Below are 12629 nucleotides of genomic sequence, written 5' to 3'. Positions count from 1 at the left end.
AAATTCGTCTTCTAGGGTTAAACTTTTGAAGTTACGTGCTGCATAATATATTGAATATAGCTGCGTACTGAATTTCAATTGAAAATTTTTATTATTTTGCTGAAAATCCGACAATTTTGGTAAAATTCATCTGTTTAATTGAAAATTCAACTGCTTTGTTGAAAATTTGTCTTCTAGGCTTAAACATTTTAAGTTACGTGCTATATAATATATAGCATGAAGCTGCGTACTGTATCTCAATTGAAAATTTACTTTGCTGTAAATCCAATAATTTTGGTAAAAATTCGTCTGTTTAATTGAAAATTCAACTGTTTTGTTGGAAACACGTCTTCTAGGGTTGAAAATATTAAGCTACGTGCTGCATAATATATAGCATGTAACTGCGCACTGTATCTCAATTAAAAACATAATTATTTTGTTGAAAATCCAAAAATTTTGGTAGAAAGTCACATATCTGATTTCAAATTCAACTGTTTGATTGAAAATTCAACTGCTTTGTTGAAAATTCGTCTTCTAGGGTTAAACTTTTGAAGTTACATGCTGCATAATATATTGAATATAGCTGCGTACTGAATTTCAATTGAAAATTTTTATTATTTTGCTGAAAATCCGACAATTTTGGTAAAAATTCATCTGTTTAATTGAAAATTCAACTGCTTTGTTGAAAATTTGTCTTCTAGGCTTAAACATTTTAAGTTACGTGCTATATAATATATAGCATGAAGCTGCGTACTGTATCTCAATTGAAAATTTAATTTGCTGTAAATCCGATAACTTTGGTAAAAATTCGTCTGTTTAATTTAAAATTCAACTGTTTGATTGAAAATTCAACTGTTTTGTTGGAAACACGTCTTCTAGGGTTGAAAATATTAAGCTACGTGCTGCATAATATATAGCATCTAACTGCGCACTGTATCTCAATTAAAAACATAATTATTTTGTTGAAAATTCAAAAATTTTGGTAGAAAGTCACATATCTGATTTCAAATTCAACTGTTTGATTGAAAATTCAACTGCTTTGTTGAAAATTCGTCTTCTAGGGTTAAACTTTTGAAGTTACGTGCTGCATAATATATTGAATATAGCTGCGTACTGAATTTCAATTGAAAATTTTTATTATTTTGCTGTAAATCCGATAATTTTGGTAAAAATTCATCTGTTTAATTGAAAATTCAACTGCTTTGTTGAAAATTTGTCTTCTAGGCTTAAACATTTTAAGTTACGTGCTATATAATATATAGCATGAAGCTGCGTACTGTATCTCAATTCAAAATTTAATATGCTGTAAATCCGATAATTTTGGTAAAAATTCGTCTGTTTAATTTAAAATTCAACTGTTTGATTGAAAATTCAACTGTTTTGTTGGAAACACGTCTTCTAGGGTTGAAAATATTAAGCTACGTGCTGCATAATATATAGCATCTAACTGCGCACTGTATCTCAATTAAAAACTTAATTATTTTATTGAAAATCCAAACATTTTGGTAGAAAGTCATATATCTGATTGCAAATTCAACTGTTTCATTGAAAATTCAACTGTTTTGTTAAAAATTCGTCTTCTAGGCCTAAACATTTTAAGTTACGTGCTGAATAATACATAACATGTAGCTGCGTACCGTATCTCAATTGAAAATTTAATTATTCTGTTGAAAATCCGATAATTCTGGTCAAAATTCATCTGTTTGATTGAAAGTTCAACTGTTTTGTTGGAAATACGTTTTCTAGGGTTGAAAATGTCAAGCTACGTGCTGCATAATATATAGCATGTAGCTGCGCACTGTATCTCAATTAAAAATTTAATTATTTTGTTCAAAATCCGATAATTTTGGTAAAAATTCATCTGTTTGATTGAAAATTCAACTGTTTTGTTGGAAACATGTCTTCTAGGGTTGAAAATATTAAGCTACGTGCTGCATAATATATAGCATGTAGCTGCGTACTGTATCTCAACTAAAAACTTAATTATTTTGTTGAAAATCAAAAAATTTTGGTAGAAAGTCACATATCTGATTGCAAATTCAACTGTTTGATTGAAAATTCAACAGCTTTGTTAAAAATTCGTCTTCTAGGGTTAAACATTTTAAGTTTCGTGCTGCATAATATATTGAATATAGCTGCGTACTGAATTTCGATTGTAAATTTTATTATTTTGCTGTAAATCCGATAATTTTGGTAAAAATTCATCTGTTTAATTGAAAATTCAACTGCTTTGTTGAAAATTTGTCTTCTAGGGTTGAACATTTCAAGTCACGTGCTGCATAATATATAGCATGTAGCTGCGTACTGTATCTCAATTGAAAATTTAATTATTTTGTTGAAAATCCAAAAAATTTGGTACAAAATCTCATTTCTGGTTGGAAATTCAACTGTTTGATTGACAATTCAACTGCTTTGTTGAAAATTCGTTGAACATTTTAAGTTACGTGCTGCATAATATATGGTATATGCATACTGTATTTCAATAAGAAATTTAATTATTTTGTTGAAAATCCGATAATTTTGGTAAAAATTCATCTGTTTTATTGAAAATTCAATTGTTTTGTCGAAAATTCGTCTTCTAGGGTTGAACATTTCAAGTTACGTGCTGCATAATATATAGCATGTGCGTACTGTATCTCAATTAAAAATTTAATTATTTTGTTGAAAATACAAAAATTTTGGTAAAAAGTCATATGTCTGATTGGAAATTAAACATTTTTGTTGAAAATTCGTTCTTAATGGTTGAAAATCCGTCCATTAGGGTTGAAAATTTAAAAAATAGTTTCAAACGCAGCTACAGACTACATATTACATAGCATGTAGCTGCGTACTGTATCTTAATTGAAAATTAAATTTGTTGTTGAAAACTGGCCTCCACAGACCCTATGGAATAAAATATAAGGACCAAAGTGTACTTTTTGTTACACTCATAAGGTAAAAAATTCAGGATAAATTCATAAGACTTCAAAACAAATCGAGCTCAATTCAAAATAATTCAAATGAATTTGAACAAATCTGTAAAATAAAGAAAATTCCATTGATTTCCGTAAAATTGGAATGAATCTAGATGAATTTAAGGTAAATGAGAAAAATTTGACGAAATTTATAAAAATGTTTTGTGAATTTAAACAAAATCGAATGAATTGAAAAATTTTAAAATATGAAAAACCTCATTGAATTCATTAAATTTGAAATGAGCTTACAAAAATTCAAAGGAATGCAAAAGAATCTGATGAAATGCTTAAATATTCAAGGTTTAAATAAATTACAATAATTTCAGTTCTTTTCTAATCTTTGAAATACTAATAGTTTATGAACAAAAAAGAATCCAAGTAAATAGTAATAATTTAAACAATAAAAAACAAATTCCATTGACTTCAATTTGAGTGAATTTAGAGGAAATAAGGGAAACAATCATTCAATGAAATTCATAAACAAAATCAAACTGAATTTAAAAAGCAATAAAGTAAATTGAACAAAATTAAGAAATATTAGAGAAATTAATTGAATTGAGTGAGTTTAAAATAAGTTTAGAAAAATTAAAAAGAAATCAAAAGAATTTTTTAAATACTTCCAAGATGAATGAAACAAACGCTTTTTCAAAATCTATTGAATTTGAGAGCATTGATTGAATGTAGAAGAATTGAAAATAAATGTAAGTATACTTAAAAATGATTAAAACCCTTGAAATTGTTTAAATCTCTTGAAATTGCCTTGAAATCTTCTAAAATACTCTAATATATTTCAGTCTTTGAAATCCCTTCAAAATTGGAAATACATATAAAAAATTCTAGAAATTAAAATCTTTTGAAATCCCTTGTAATTTTTTAATGCACCCTAAAATTATCATAAATAGATTTTTTTAAATCTACTAAAATATTATAAAATCCTGTGAAATTCTAAGATATTTCCTAAAATCCTGGGAAATGTATTAAAATACCTTGAGACCTTTAAAATCTCCTAAATCATTGAAATCCTTGGAAATCTCATAAAATAACGTATTAACTCAAATCCTGGAATAAAAATTCCAGTTTTTACCAGGTATAATATTTCATAGTAAGGAGCCACTAAAATAATTCTTAATTAGTTGAATTTTCCACTTAAAAACATCAATTAATTTTTTCCAAAAAGATTACTTTCTACAAAAAAACGATTTTTCAATAAAATAAATGAATTCCTTATCAAATAGTTGAACATGACTTTTCAACTCAAAATTAAATAGTTAAATTTTCAGTTAACCAAAAATATATAATTTTCCTCACAAAAAAATGTCAACCAAATTATTGAATTTCCAACTAAAATGATGAATCTTTAATTTTTTAACGGTATAAATGAATTTTTAACTTAAAAAGACAATTTTCAACCAAATAGTTTAATTTTAAACTAAAAATGATCAATCTTTAACCAAAAACGGAACTTAAATTTTCAGTTAAAAAAAATTAATTTTCAACTTAAATGTTTAATATTTGACTGGAATAGTCCAATTTTTAACCAAAAAGTTGAATTTTTATCCAAGAAGATTAATTTCTACCTCAAAAAACAATGTTTCAATTAAATAAATAATTCTTAACAAAATAGTTCAATTTTTACCTAAAAAAGATGTGTTTTAACCAAAAGTGGAATGGTTCAATTTTCAGTTAAAAAATACTTTTTTCAACAAAGAAAAAAAAGTTTCAACCCAAGTGATGAATTTTTTAAATAAAATTATGAATCTTGATCTGCAATACTTGAATTTTCACGTAAAAAAGATGAATTTTCAAACAAGAAGATTAATTCTCCACTAAAAAAAAAAGTTTTGTCAACAAAATACATGAATTTTCCATGAAAAAGTTGAATTTTCAATTCAGAAAAACCATTTTTTAACCAAATATAACTGAATTTTTTAAACTAAAATTATCAATTTCCAACAAAAAACGGAATAGTTAACTTTTCAGTTAAAAAATTATTTTTCAGATTAACTCATGAATTTTAAACTACAATCATGAATCTTTAGATAAAAAAATTGAATTTTTAACAGAAAAATATTAATTTTCAACTGAAATGCTGAATTTTCAACTGACACAGTTACATTTTTAGTAAAAATAAATTAATTTCAAACAGAAAAAGCGAATTTTTCAACGAAATAATTAAGTACAGCAACGTAAAATTACTTTTAGAAATTAGGAATCATTTTTATTCAATTTTATATTTCAATTAAAACAAAAAATTATGTACTAGAAAAAATTTCCTGATTGAAAAAATCTCAAAAAATTGATTTTTAACCAAATGTGTCGATTTTCAATGCAATAGTTAAATTATTAATTAAAAAATACCAATTTTCACTCAAATTGTTGAATTTTGAACAAAAAAAGTTCAGTTTTCAACAAAAAATCTAATAGTAAAATTTTCAGCTTAAAAGATTAATTTTCAATCAAACTGATGAATTTTCAACTAAAATGTATAATCGTTAATTCGAATAGTACCATTTTTTAACAAAATCTTGAATTTTTGACCCAAGAAGATTAATTTTCACAAAAAAAAACAATGCTTCAATCAAATTAAATAACTCTTAACCAAATAGTTCAATTTTTACCTAAAAAAATTAATTTTAAACAAAAATACTTGAATTTTCAACAAAAAAGATAAATTTACAAATAAAATTGTGAATATTTGATTGGAATACTTGAATTTTCAAACAAAAGGATTAATTTTCTATAACAAAAAAACGAGCTTTTAACAAAATACAACAATTGTCCACAACACAGTTGAATTTTGAACTAAAAAAAAAACAGATTTTCAACCAAAAATGAAAAAGTTATAATTTATTAAAATAGATTCACTTTCAAAAATTGTGATCAATTTTCAACTAAAATGAAGAATCTTTAAATGGAATAGTTGAATTTTAAACCAAGAAAAGAAATTTCTCCGGAAAAAAATTATTTTTCAAATAAAAAAGATAATTTTTCAAACAAAAATAGAATAGTTACATTTTCAGTAAAAACAAATTAATTTCAAAAAAAAAAAAAAAGAATTTTCAACAAACTAATAAAATAAGGAAATGTAAAGCTACTTTTACGAATAAAGAATCATTTTTATTCAATTTTATATTGCAATTTAAAAAATTATCCACTAGAAAAAATCCTCTGATTTAAAAAAAGATTGTCAAAAAATTGATTTTTAACTGAATGTGTCGACTTTCAATTAAATAGTTAAATTTTTAATTTAAAAAGACATATTTTGACCCGAATTATTGAATTTTAAACAAGAAAATATCAATTTTTAATAAAAATTGCAATAGTTAAATTTTCAGTTAAAAAAATTAATTTCTAACAAAAAAGATAAATTTACAAATAAAAATATGAATATTTTATTGGAATACTTGAATTTTCAACCAAAAAGATGAATTTTCAAACAAAAGGATTAATTTTCTATAACAAAAAAACGAGGTTTTAACAAAATACAACAATTGTCCACAACACAGTTGAATTTTGAACTAAAAAAGACAGATTTTCAACCAAAAATGAAAAAGTTATAATTTTTAAAAATAGTTTCACTTTCAAAAATTGTGATCAATTTTCAACTAAAATGAAGAATCTTTAACTGGAATAGTTGAATTTTAAATCAAGAAAAGAAATTTCTACAGAAAAAAATTATTTTTCAAATAAAAAAGATAATTTTTCAAACAAAAATAGAATAGTTACATTTTCAGTAAAAACAAATTAATTTCAAAAAAAAAAAGAATTTTCAACAAACTAATTAAATAAGGAAATGTAAAGCTACTTTTACGAATAAAGAATCATTTTTATTCAATTTTATATTGCAATTTAAAAAATTATCCACTAGAAAAAATCCTCTGATTTAAAAAAAAAAATGGTCAAAAAAATGACTTTTAACAAAATGAGTCAATTTTCAATTAAATAGTTAAATTTTTAATTTAATAAGACATATTTTGACCCGAATTATTGAATTTTAAACAAGAAAATATCAATTTTTTATCAAAAATGGAACAGTTAAATTGTCAACCAAAAAGTTGAATTTTTATCCAAGAAGATTAATTTCTACAACAACAAAAAAAAACTTTTCAATACAATACATGAATTTTTAACCAAATAGTCCAATTTTTACCCACAAAATATCAGTTTCAATTAAAAATTGAATATTTCATTTTTCAATTAAAAACTAAATTTTCCACTAAAAGAAAAAAAATGTCAATAAAAGTGATGAATTTTCAACTAAAATGACGAATCTTCAACTGGCATGCTTGAATTTGCAACAAAAAAGATGATTCGTCAACAATATACGTGAATTTTCAATGAAACAGTTGAATTTTCAATTATAAAAGACCATTATTTTACACAAATATTGTTGACTTTTGAACTAAAACGATCAATTTTCAACCAAAAGTGGAACACAGCTACACGCTACATAATATGTAGCATAGAGCTGCGGACTCTATATCAATCGAAAATTGAACTATTTTGTTGAAAATTTGATAATTTTGGTGAAAGATCATCTATTTTTGTTGAAAATTTAACTATGATATTAAAAAAAATGATCTTTTAGGCTGGAAAATTGAAAGAAAAGTGTATATTTATTGGTTGAGTACCTATATTGGTGAGATCTCTGAGATCACTCGCATCAGCCAATTGCATAGCTGTCTTGTAATATCCTTTTCGAAGGAAATACTCGACCAGCATTCGATCCAACCTCTGCCTTCGCCATTGGTTAACAGCACTCGGAGATGTATTAGCGTGTTCTTTCAAGTGATCCAATCGCCTTTTGCAAACCATTCCGGCCTGCAATTCTTCGGCTATCGACTCTTCAGCTTTACGTTTTAGAACCTGAAGTCTCGCCACAACGCCCCCCAGGAGACGAGTAATTTCCCCGGTTGGCACCCCGGCTGCATTCTCGGTTAGACCCTTTTCTAGCTCGTTTGCTGCCGACTGCACATGAGACACTTCCCGATCGAGAGTTTTTTGTGCCGATCGAAATTTTTTATTCAGTAGTTCATATGGAACCTTGAATAAATAATCACTTTTTAAATATTGCGTTGAAAAAATCAAGATCATTAATATTTAACACTTAAACTGCACTATGGGTGTTTAACACCCACGCCAGTTATTTGGTTGAAAACTCATTTATTTTTCGAAACTTTATCTTTTTTGTAGAAAATTTAATCACCTGGTTAAAAATGCAACTATTTTGTTCAAAAATTATATTTTTTGGTTGAAAATTCAATAATTTTGGTCGAAAATTCTACTGTCTGGTTCGAAATGAACGTTTATGTTGAATTTTTTTTTTTGGGTTGAAAATTCAACTATTTTGTAGAAAATTCGTTTGATTTTTTGTTTTTTTTTTGTGTTAAAAATGCAACTGCTTAAATAAAAATTTATTTTTTTGGTTAAAGATTCATTTATTTTCTTGAAAAATTGATTTTTCTGGTTTAAATTTATTTTTTAAATTGAAAAATTCAGCTATTTGGTTAAAATATGTTTTCCTTTTTGTTAAACGTTAAAATACTTGGTTAAAAATTAATTTATTTCTTGTTGAAGGTTTACCTCTATAGTTAATTATTGAACCCATTTTGTAGAAAATTCGGTTTTTGGCTTAACATTTTTTTTTAATTCATCTCTTTAAGAAGAAAATTAATTTTTTTGATTGAAAATTCAACTATTTAGTTAAAATCTCATTTCTTTCAAAGTTTCATCTTTTTGTTCAAAAATTAATATTTTTTAGATGAAAATTGAATTATTTGGGTGAAAATTCGTTTCGCGTTTTGGTTTAAAACTTCATGTCTATTGGCAGTTTGATTTTTTGGTTTTGTTGTGTTAAAAATGCAATTGCTTAAATAAAAATTTATTTGTTTGGTTAAAGATTCATTTATTTTCTTGAAAAATTGATTTTTCTGGTTTAAATTTATTTTTTAAATTGAAAAATTCAGCTATTTGGTTAAAATATTTTTTTCTTTTTGTTAAACGCTAAAATACTTGGTTAAAAATTAATTTATTTCTTGTTGAAGGTTTACCTCTATAGTTAATTATTGAACCCATTTTGTAGAAAATTCGGTTTTTGGCTTAACATTTTTTTTTAATTCATCTCTTTAAGAAGAAAATTAATTTTTTTGATTGAAAATTCAACTATTTAGTTAAAATCTCATTTCTTTCAAAGTTTCATCTTTTTGTTCAAAAATTAATATTTTTTAGATGAAAATTGAATTATTTGGGTGAAAATTCATGTACCTTTTTTTTAAAATCATCTTTTTTGGTGGAAAATGCAATTATATTGTTGAAAATTCACCCATTTTAGGGAGAAACCCATTAGTTGTGATAAAAACTGAACTGTTTTATTAAAAATTATTATTTTTCTGTTGGAAACTCGTCTTTTTGTTTGAAAATTCATATCCACTGGAAGAAATTTTACTTTATTATTTAAAATGCGTCTTTTTGGTTTCAAAATTCATCTCTTTTGGCATAAATTAATTTTTTTTTCGTTAAAATGCAACTGTTTGGCTCAACATTCATTTTTTAAACTCAAAATGCAACTATTTGGTTAAGAATAATTTGCTTTTGATGGAATATTGAATTATTTTGTAGGAAATTCAACATATTCGTTTAAAAGTCGTACCTTTAGTTGAATTTTTTTTTTTCTTTAAAAAATTTTGTTGAAAATTGCCCTTTTTAGTTTGAAAATTCATCTTTTTTTAATAGAAATTTAATCTTTCTGGTTAAAAGTGCAACATCTTGATTAAAAATTCATCTGTTTGATTTAAAGTTTTCTTTTTTTATGTTTTGAATTAATTTTTTTGACTGAAAATTCAACTATGTCGTTGAAAAATCATTTGTTTTGGTTGAAAATTGAATTACTTTTTGAAAATTTATTTTTTTGTGGAAGATTTATCTCCTTGATTGATAATTTACTGTTTTGTAAAAATTTATATTTTCGGATTGAAAAATTGTCTTGGGTTTCAAAATTCATCTCTTTGATTGATTTTTCTTTATTAACATTTTTTTTTTTTGGAAAATTCATTTATTTAACTTGAAAATTAGACCATTTTATTGACTTTTTTTTTGTTTTTTAACTAAAATATTTTTGTTAATGAAAAATTCAAATTTTTTTCGAAAATTTAGATCTCCGGATCGAAAATTCATGTTTTTGGTTTCAAAATTAATCTCTTCTGGCATAAATGTCATTCTTTTAGTATAAATACAATTTTTTTTCCTTGAAAATGGCTATTTGGCTACAAATTCATTTTTTTAGTTGAAGATTCCTTTCTTTTTTCCTTTTGGTTAAAAAATAATCTTTTTTGATTACAAGTGGACTTACTATGCAAAAAATGCAGTTTTTCATTATTGATTTATAACTTTGGTTGATGTATTTTTTTTCTTTCATGACTGAAAAATCTTTCTTTTGGTTTCAAAATTCAACCTTCAAATCTTTTTTTCAATGAATTCGACTGTTTCCGATTAAGAATAAAAAGCTTCTTTGTGTGAAATATGAACTATTAAATTGATCTTTATGAATTCATCTTTTTGGTTGATACTTAATTTTTTTAATTAAAAAATTAATTTTTCGATTTTTCTTCAAAATCTTTTTTTTTTTCATTCAAAAATTCGACTTTTTGCTTGATAAATCACGAATTTGATCGAAAATTCTTATTTTTTGATAGAAAATTAATCTTGTTTGTCGAAAATTGTGCAAAGTACGAAATTAGAAACACTTTACGCCCTGACGGAAATAGTATCGGAACTCCTTTTACCAGACTACAATCTGCACGGAATAAAAATATTTAACGCAGTATATGTATAAAACAAAGAAAGTGTCAGACTTCCATTTTATTGATTAATCAAACTCCGTTTATCTAAGAAGAAATCTCGAGCATTTCCAGGGGAATTAATAAAAGACAAAAAACTTAAAGATCCCAACTAAAAATTAAAAATATGGAGTCAATAGTCGTGATGAAAAAACCATTTTCTCTTACCTTTAGCGTTGGATGTTCCAGGCTCTTTATATCCGACATTTTTGCCGTTTTACTACAATTCTCAAGATTTCGAATCACTATCACAACTGACTTGTTAGAAAAATCAATGCACTGATAAATGACACGCCACGTTTAAAGTATTCGATTAGGAAATATTCCAACGAAAGCCATTAAGCCAGCTGATTTTTAGTAAACACAAATGACAGGAGCGAATCGAAATTTCTGCTCAGTGCAAGTTGTGAAACTACGCAGTATTGCTAAATTGCTACGCAGGTGCAGCACTCTTAGGACTGTAAAGTTTCATGAAACTTTAGCCAGTTCGAAAGTTTCATGAAACCAAATGAAAGTTTCGAAACGTTTCAATTATGTATTTCAAGTTGTGACGTCAGCTGACAAAATGTCTGCACGCTGAGGGACAAACAAGTAAGGGTACCTTTTCACGGAGGCCTGTTTTTAATTAATCGTTGAATTAATTCAGGGGTCTCCAAAAGTAAATCCTGTATCTTGTAGCATTTCCCAGGTTAATAGGGCGGATCTACTCAGTTTTGTCCCAGAACTTCACGTTAAAATTGAGAATTATGAAATAAAATAATGAATGTTCAGTTTTCGTTACTTTAATATTGTTAAATAAAATATTCAATACAATTGTAATTTTTATATTTACAATTTAAATTCCCTCAAAATTGTTTTGTTTATAAATAATTCAAATTTCATTTTTTAAACTTAAAAAGTAGCAAGAAAGTTACGCGTCCTTGAGTTTCTATTACCTAATATTAAAAACATAATCAGTTTTTAAATTAATAATAACCAATTTTTCAACATTAAACGTTTAGAAAATAATAGATTTAATGCTTTTACCATGAATCATTTTGATACAAGGAGATATTTCGGGTTTGTTAAATTGTTAAATGTTAAATAGACTTCAATAATTGATTATATTATTATATCTAACATATACAAAAAATAAATAAAGAACCATTTATACGATCTGTTCATACCAAGGCAAAGGATTTTCCCCCTTCAGTTGCGATAACGTTTTTCAAAACTTTTCTATTAAAAATAAAAAAATACTTTTTATTTTTAAAGCGTTTTCGAATGAAGAAGTGTTTTCAAAAAAATGAAATTCTACAATTTAAGCAGCTTTTACTTAAAAACATTCAATCTACTTTGAAGTAGTATCAAATAAAAAATTATTTTCATTTTAAAGAGCTAGTGCAATTTCAATTCCTTTGAATTTTTAAAGTTTTTAATTTTTTTTTTTTCGAACTTTTATTCTGAAATAATTTTATTTACCAATTCTCGATTTTTAAAAACTCTTAAATTTTAAACGCCTTAATCTATTTTGGACCACTTATTATTATTAGTTTTTTTTTAGATTGTTTAGTATTATTAATGTCGAAAACATTTATTTGTAAACGATTATCGGCAATTATTTAGTTTAAATACTTTAAATAAAATATTTTGTTTTCCAATCTCTGTCCAGTTATACCAGAAAAAAGGGTTCTCCGAGCCCTTTCAACTGGGATTTTTTTCAAATGGGTCATGAATTTCATCTCAGTTTACCGACGAAAAAAACTTGGTAACTCTTGAAAAAGGCTGAGCGATCCTGGGTCACGCTGCACCTGTGGATTGTAGAGACCCCTGAATTAATTTGACAAATCGAGTTCGTATCTAGGTTCTAAACCATGGATAT

General features: G+C 25.3%; 1 protein-coding gene across 1 annotated transcript in view; it reads right to left on the bottom strand.

The window, feature by feature from the left end:
* Window positions 1–11189, bottom strand: part of LOC117174969 (E3 ubiquitin-protein transferase MAEA) — a 21840-nt gene extending 10651 nt beyond the window's left edge. Inside the window, exons 1-2 of the mRNA XM_033364441.1 lie at window positions 10937–11189; window positions 7565–7976 (exon numbers count right to left, since the gene is read on the bottom strand). Coding sequence (XP_033220332.1) covers window positions 7565–7976; window positions 10937–10975 — 451 coding nt within the window. The 5' untranslated portion in view covers window positions 10976–11189. The remainder of the gene's footprint in view (window positions 1–7564; window positions 7977–10936) is intronic.
* Window positions 11190–12629: the final 1440 nt, after the last annotated feature.

The sequence above is a fragment of the Belonocnema kinseyi genome, chromosome 6 (genome assembly GCF_010883055.1).
Source record: "Belonocnema kinseyi isolate 2016_QV_RU_SX_M_011 chromosome 6, B_treatae_v1, whole genome shotgun sequence".
NCBI classification, from domain to species: Eukaryota; Metazoa; Arthropoda; class Insecta; order Hymenoptera; family Cynipidae; genus Belonocnema; species Belonocnema kinseyi.
This window is presented reverse-complemented; position numbering and strand designations above follow the sequence as displayed.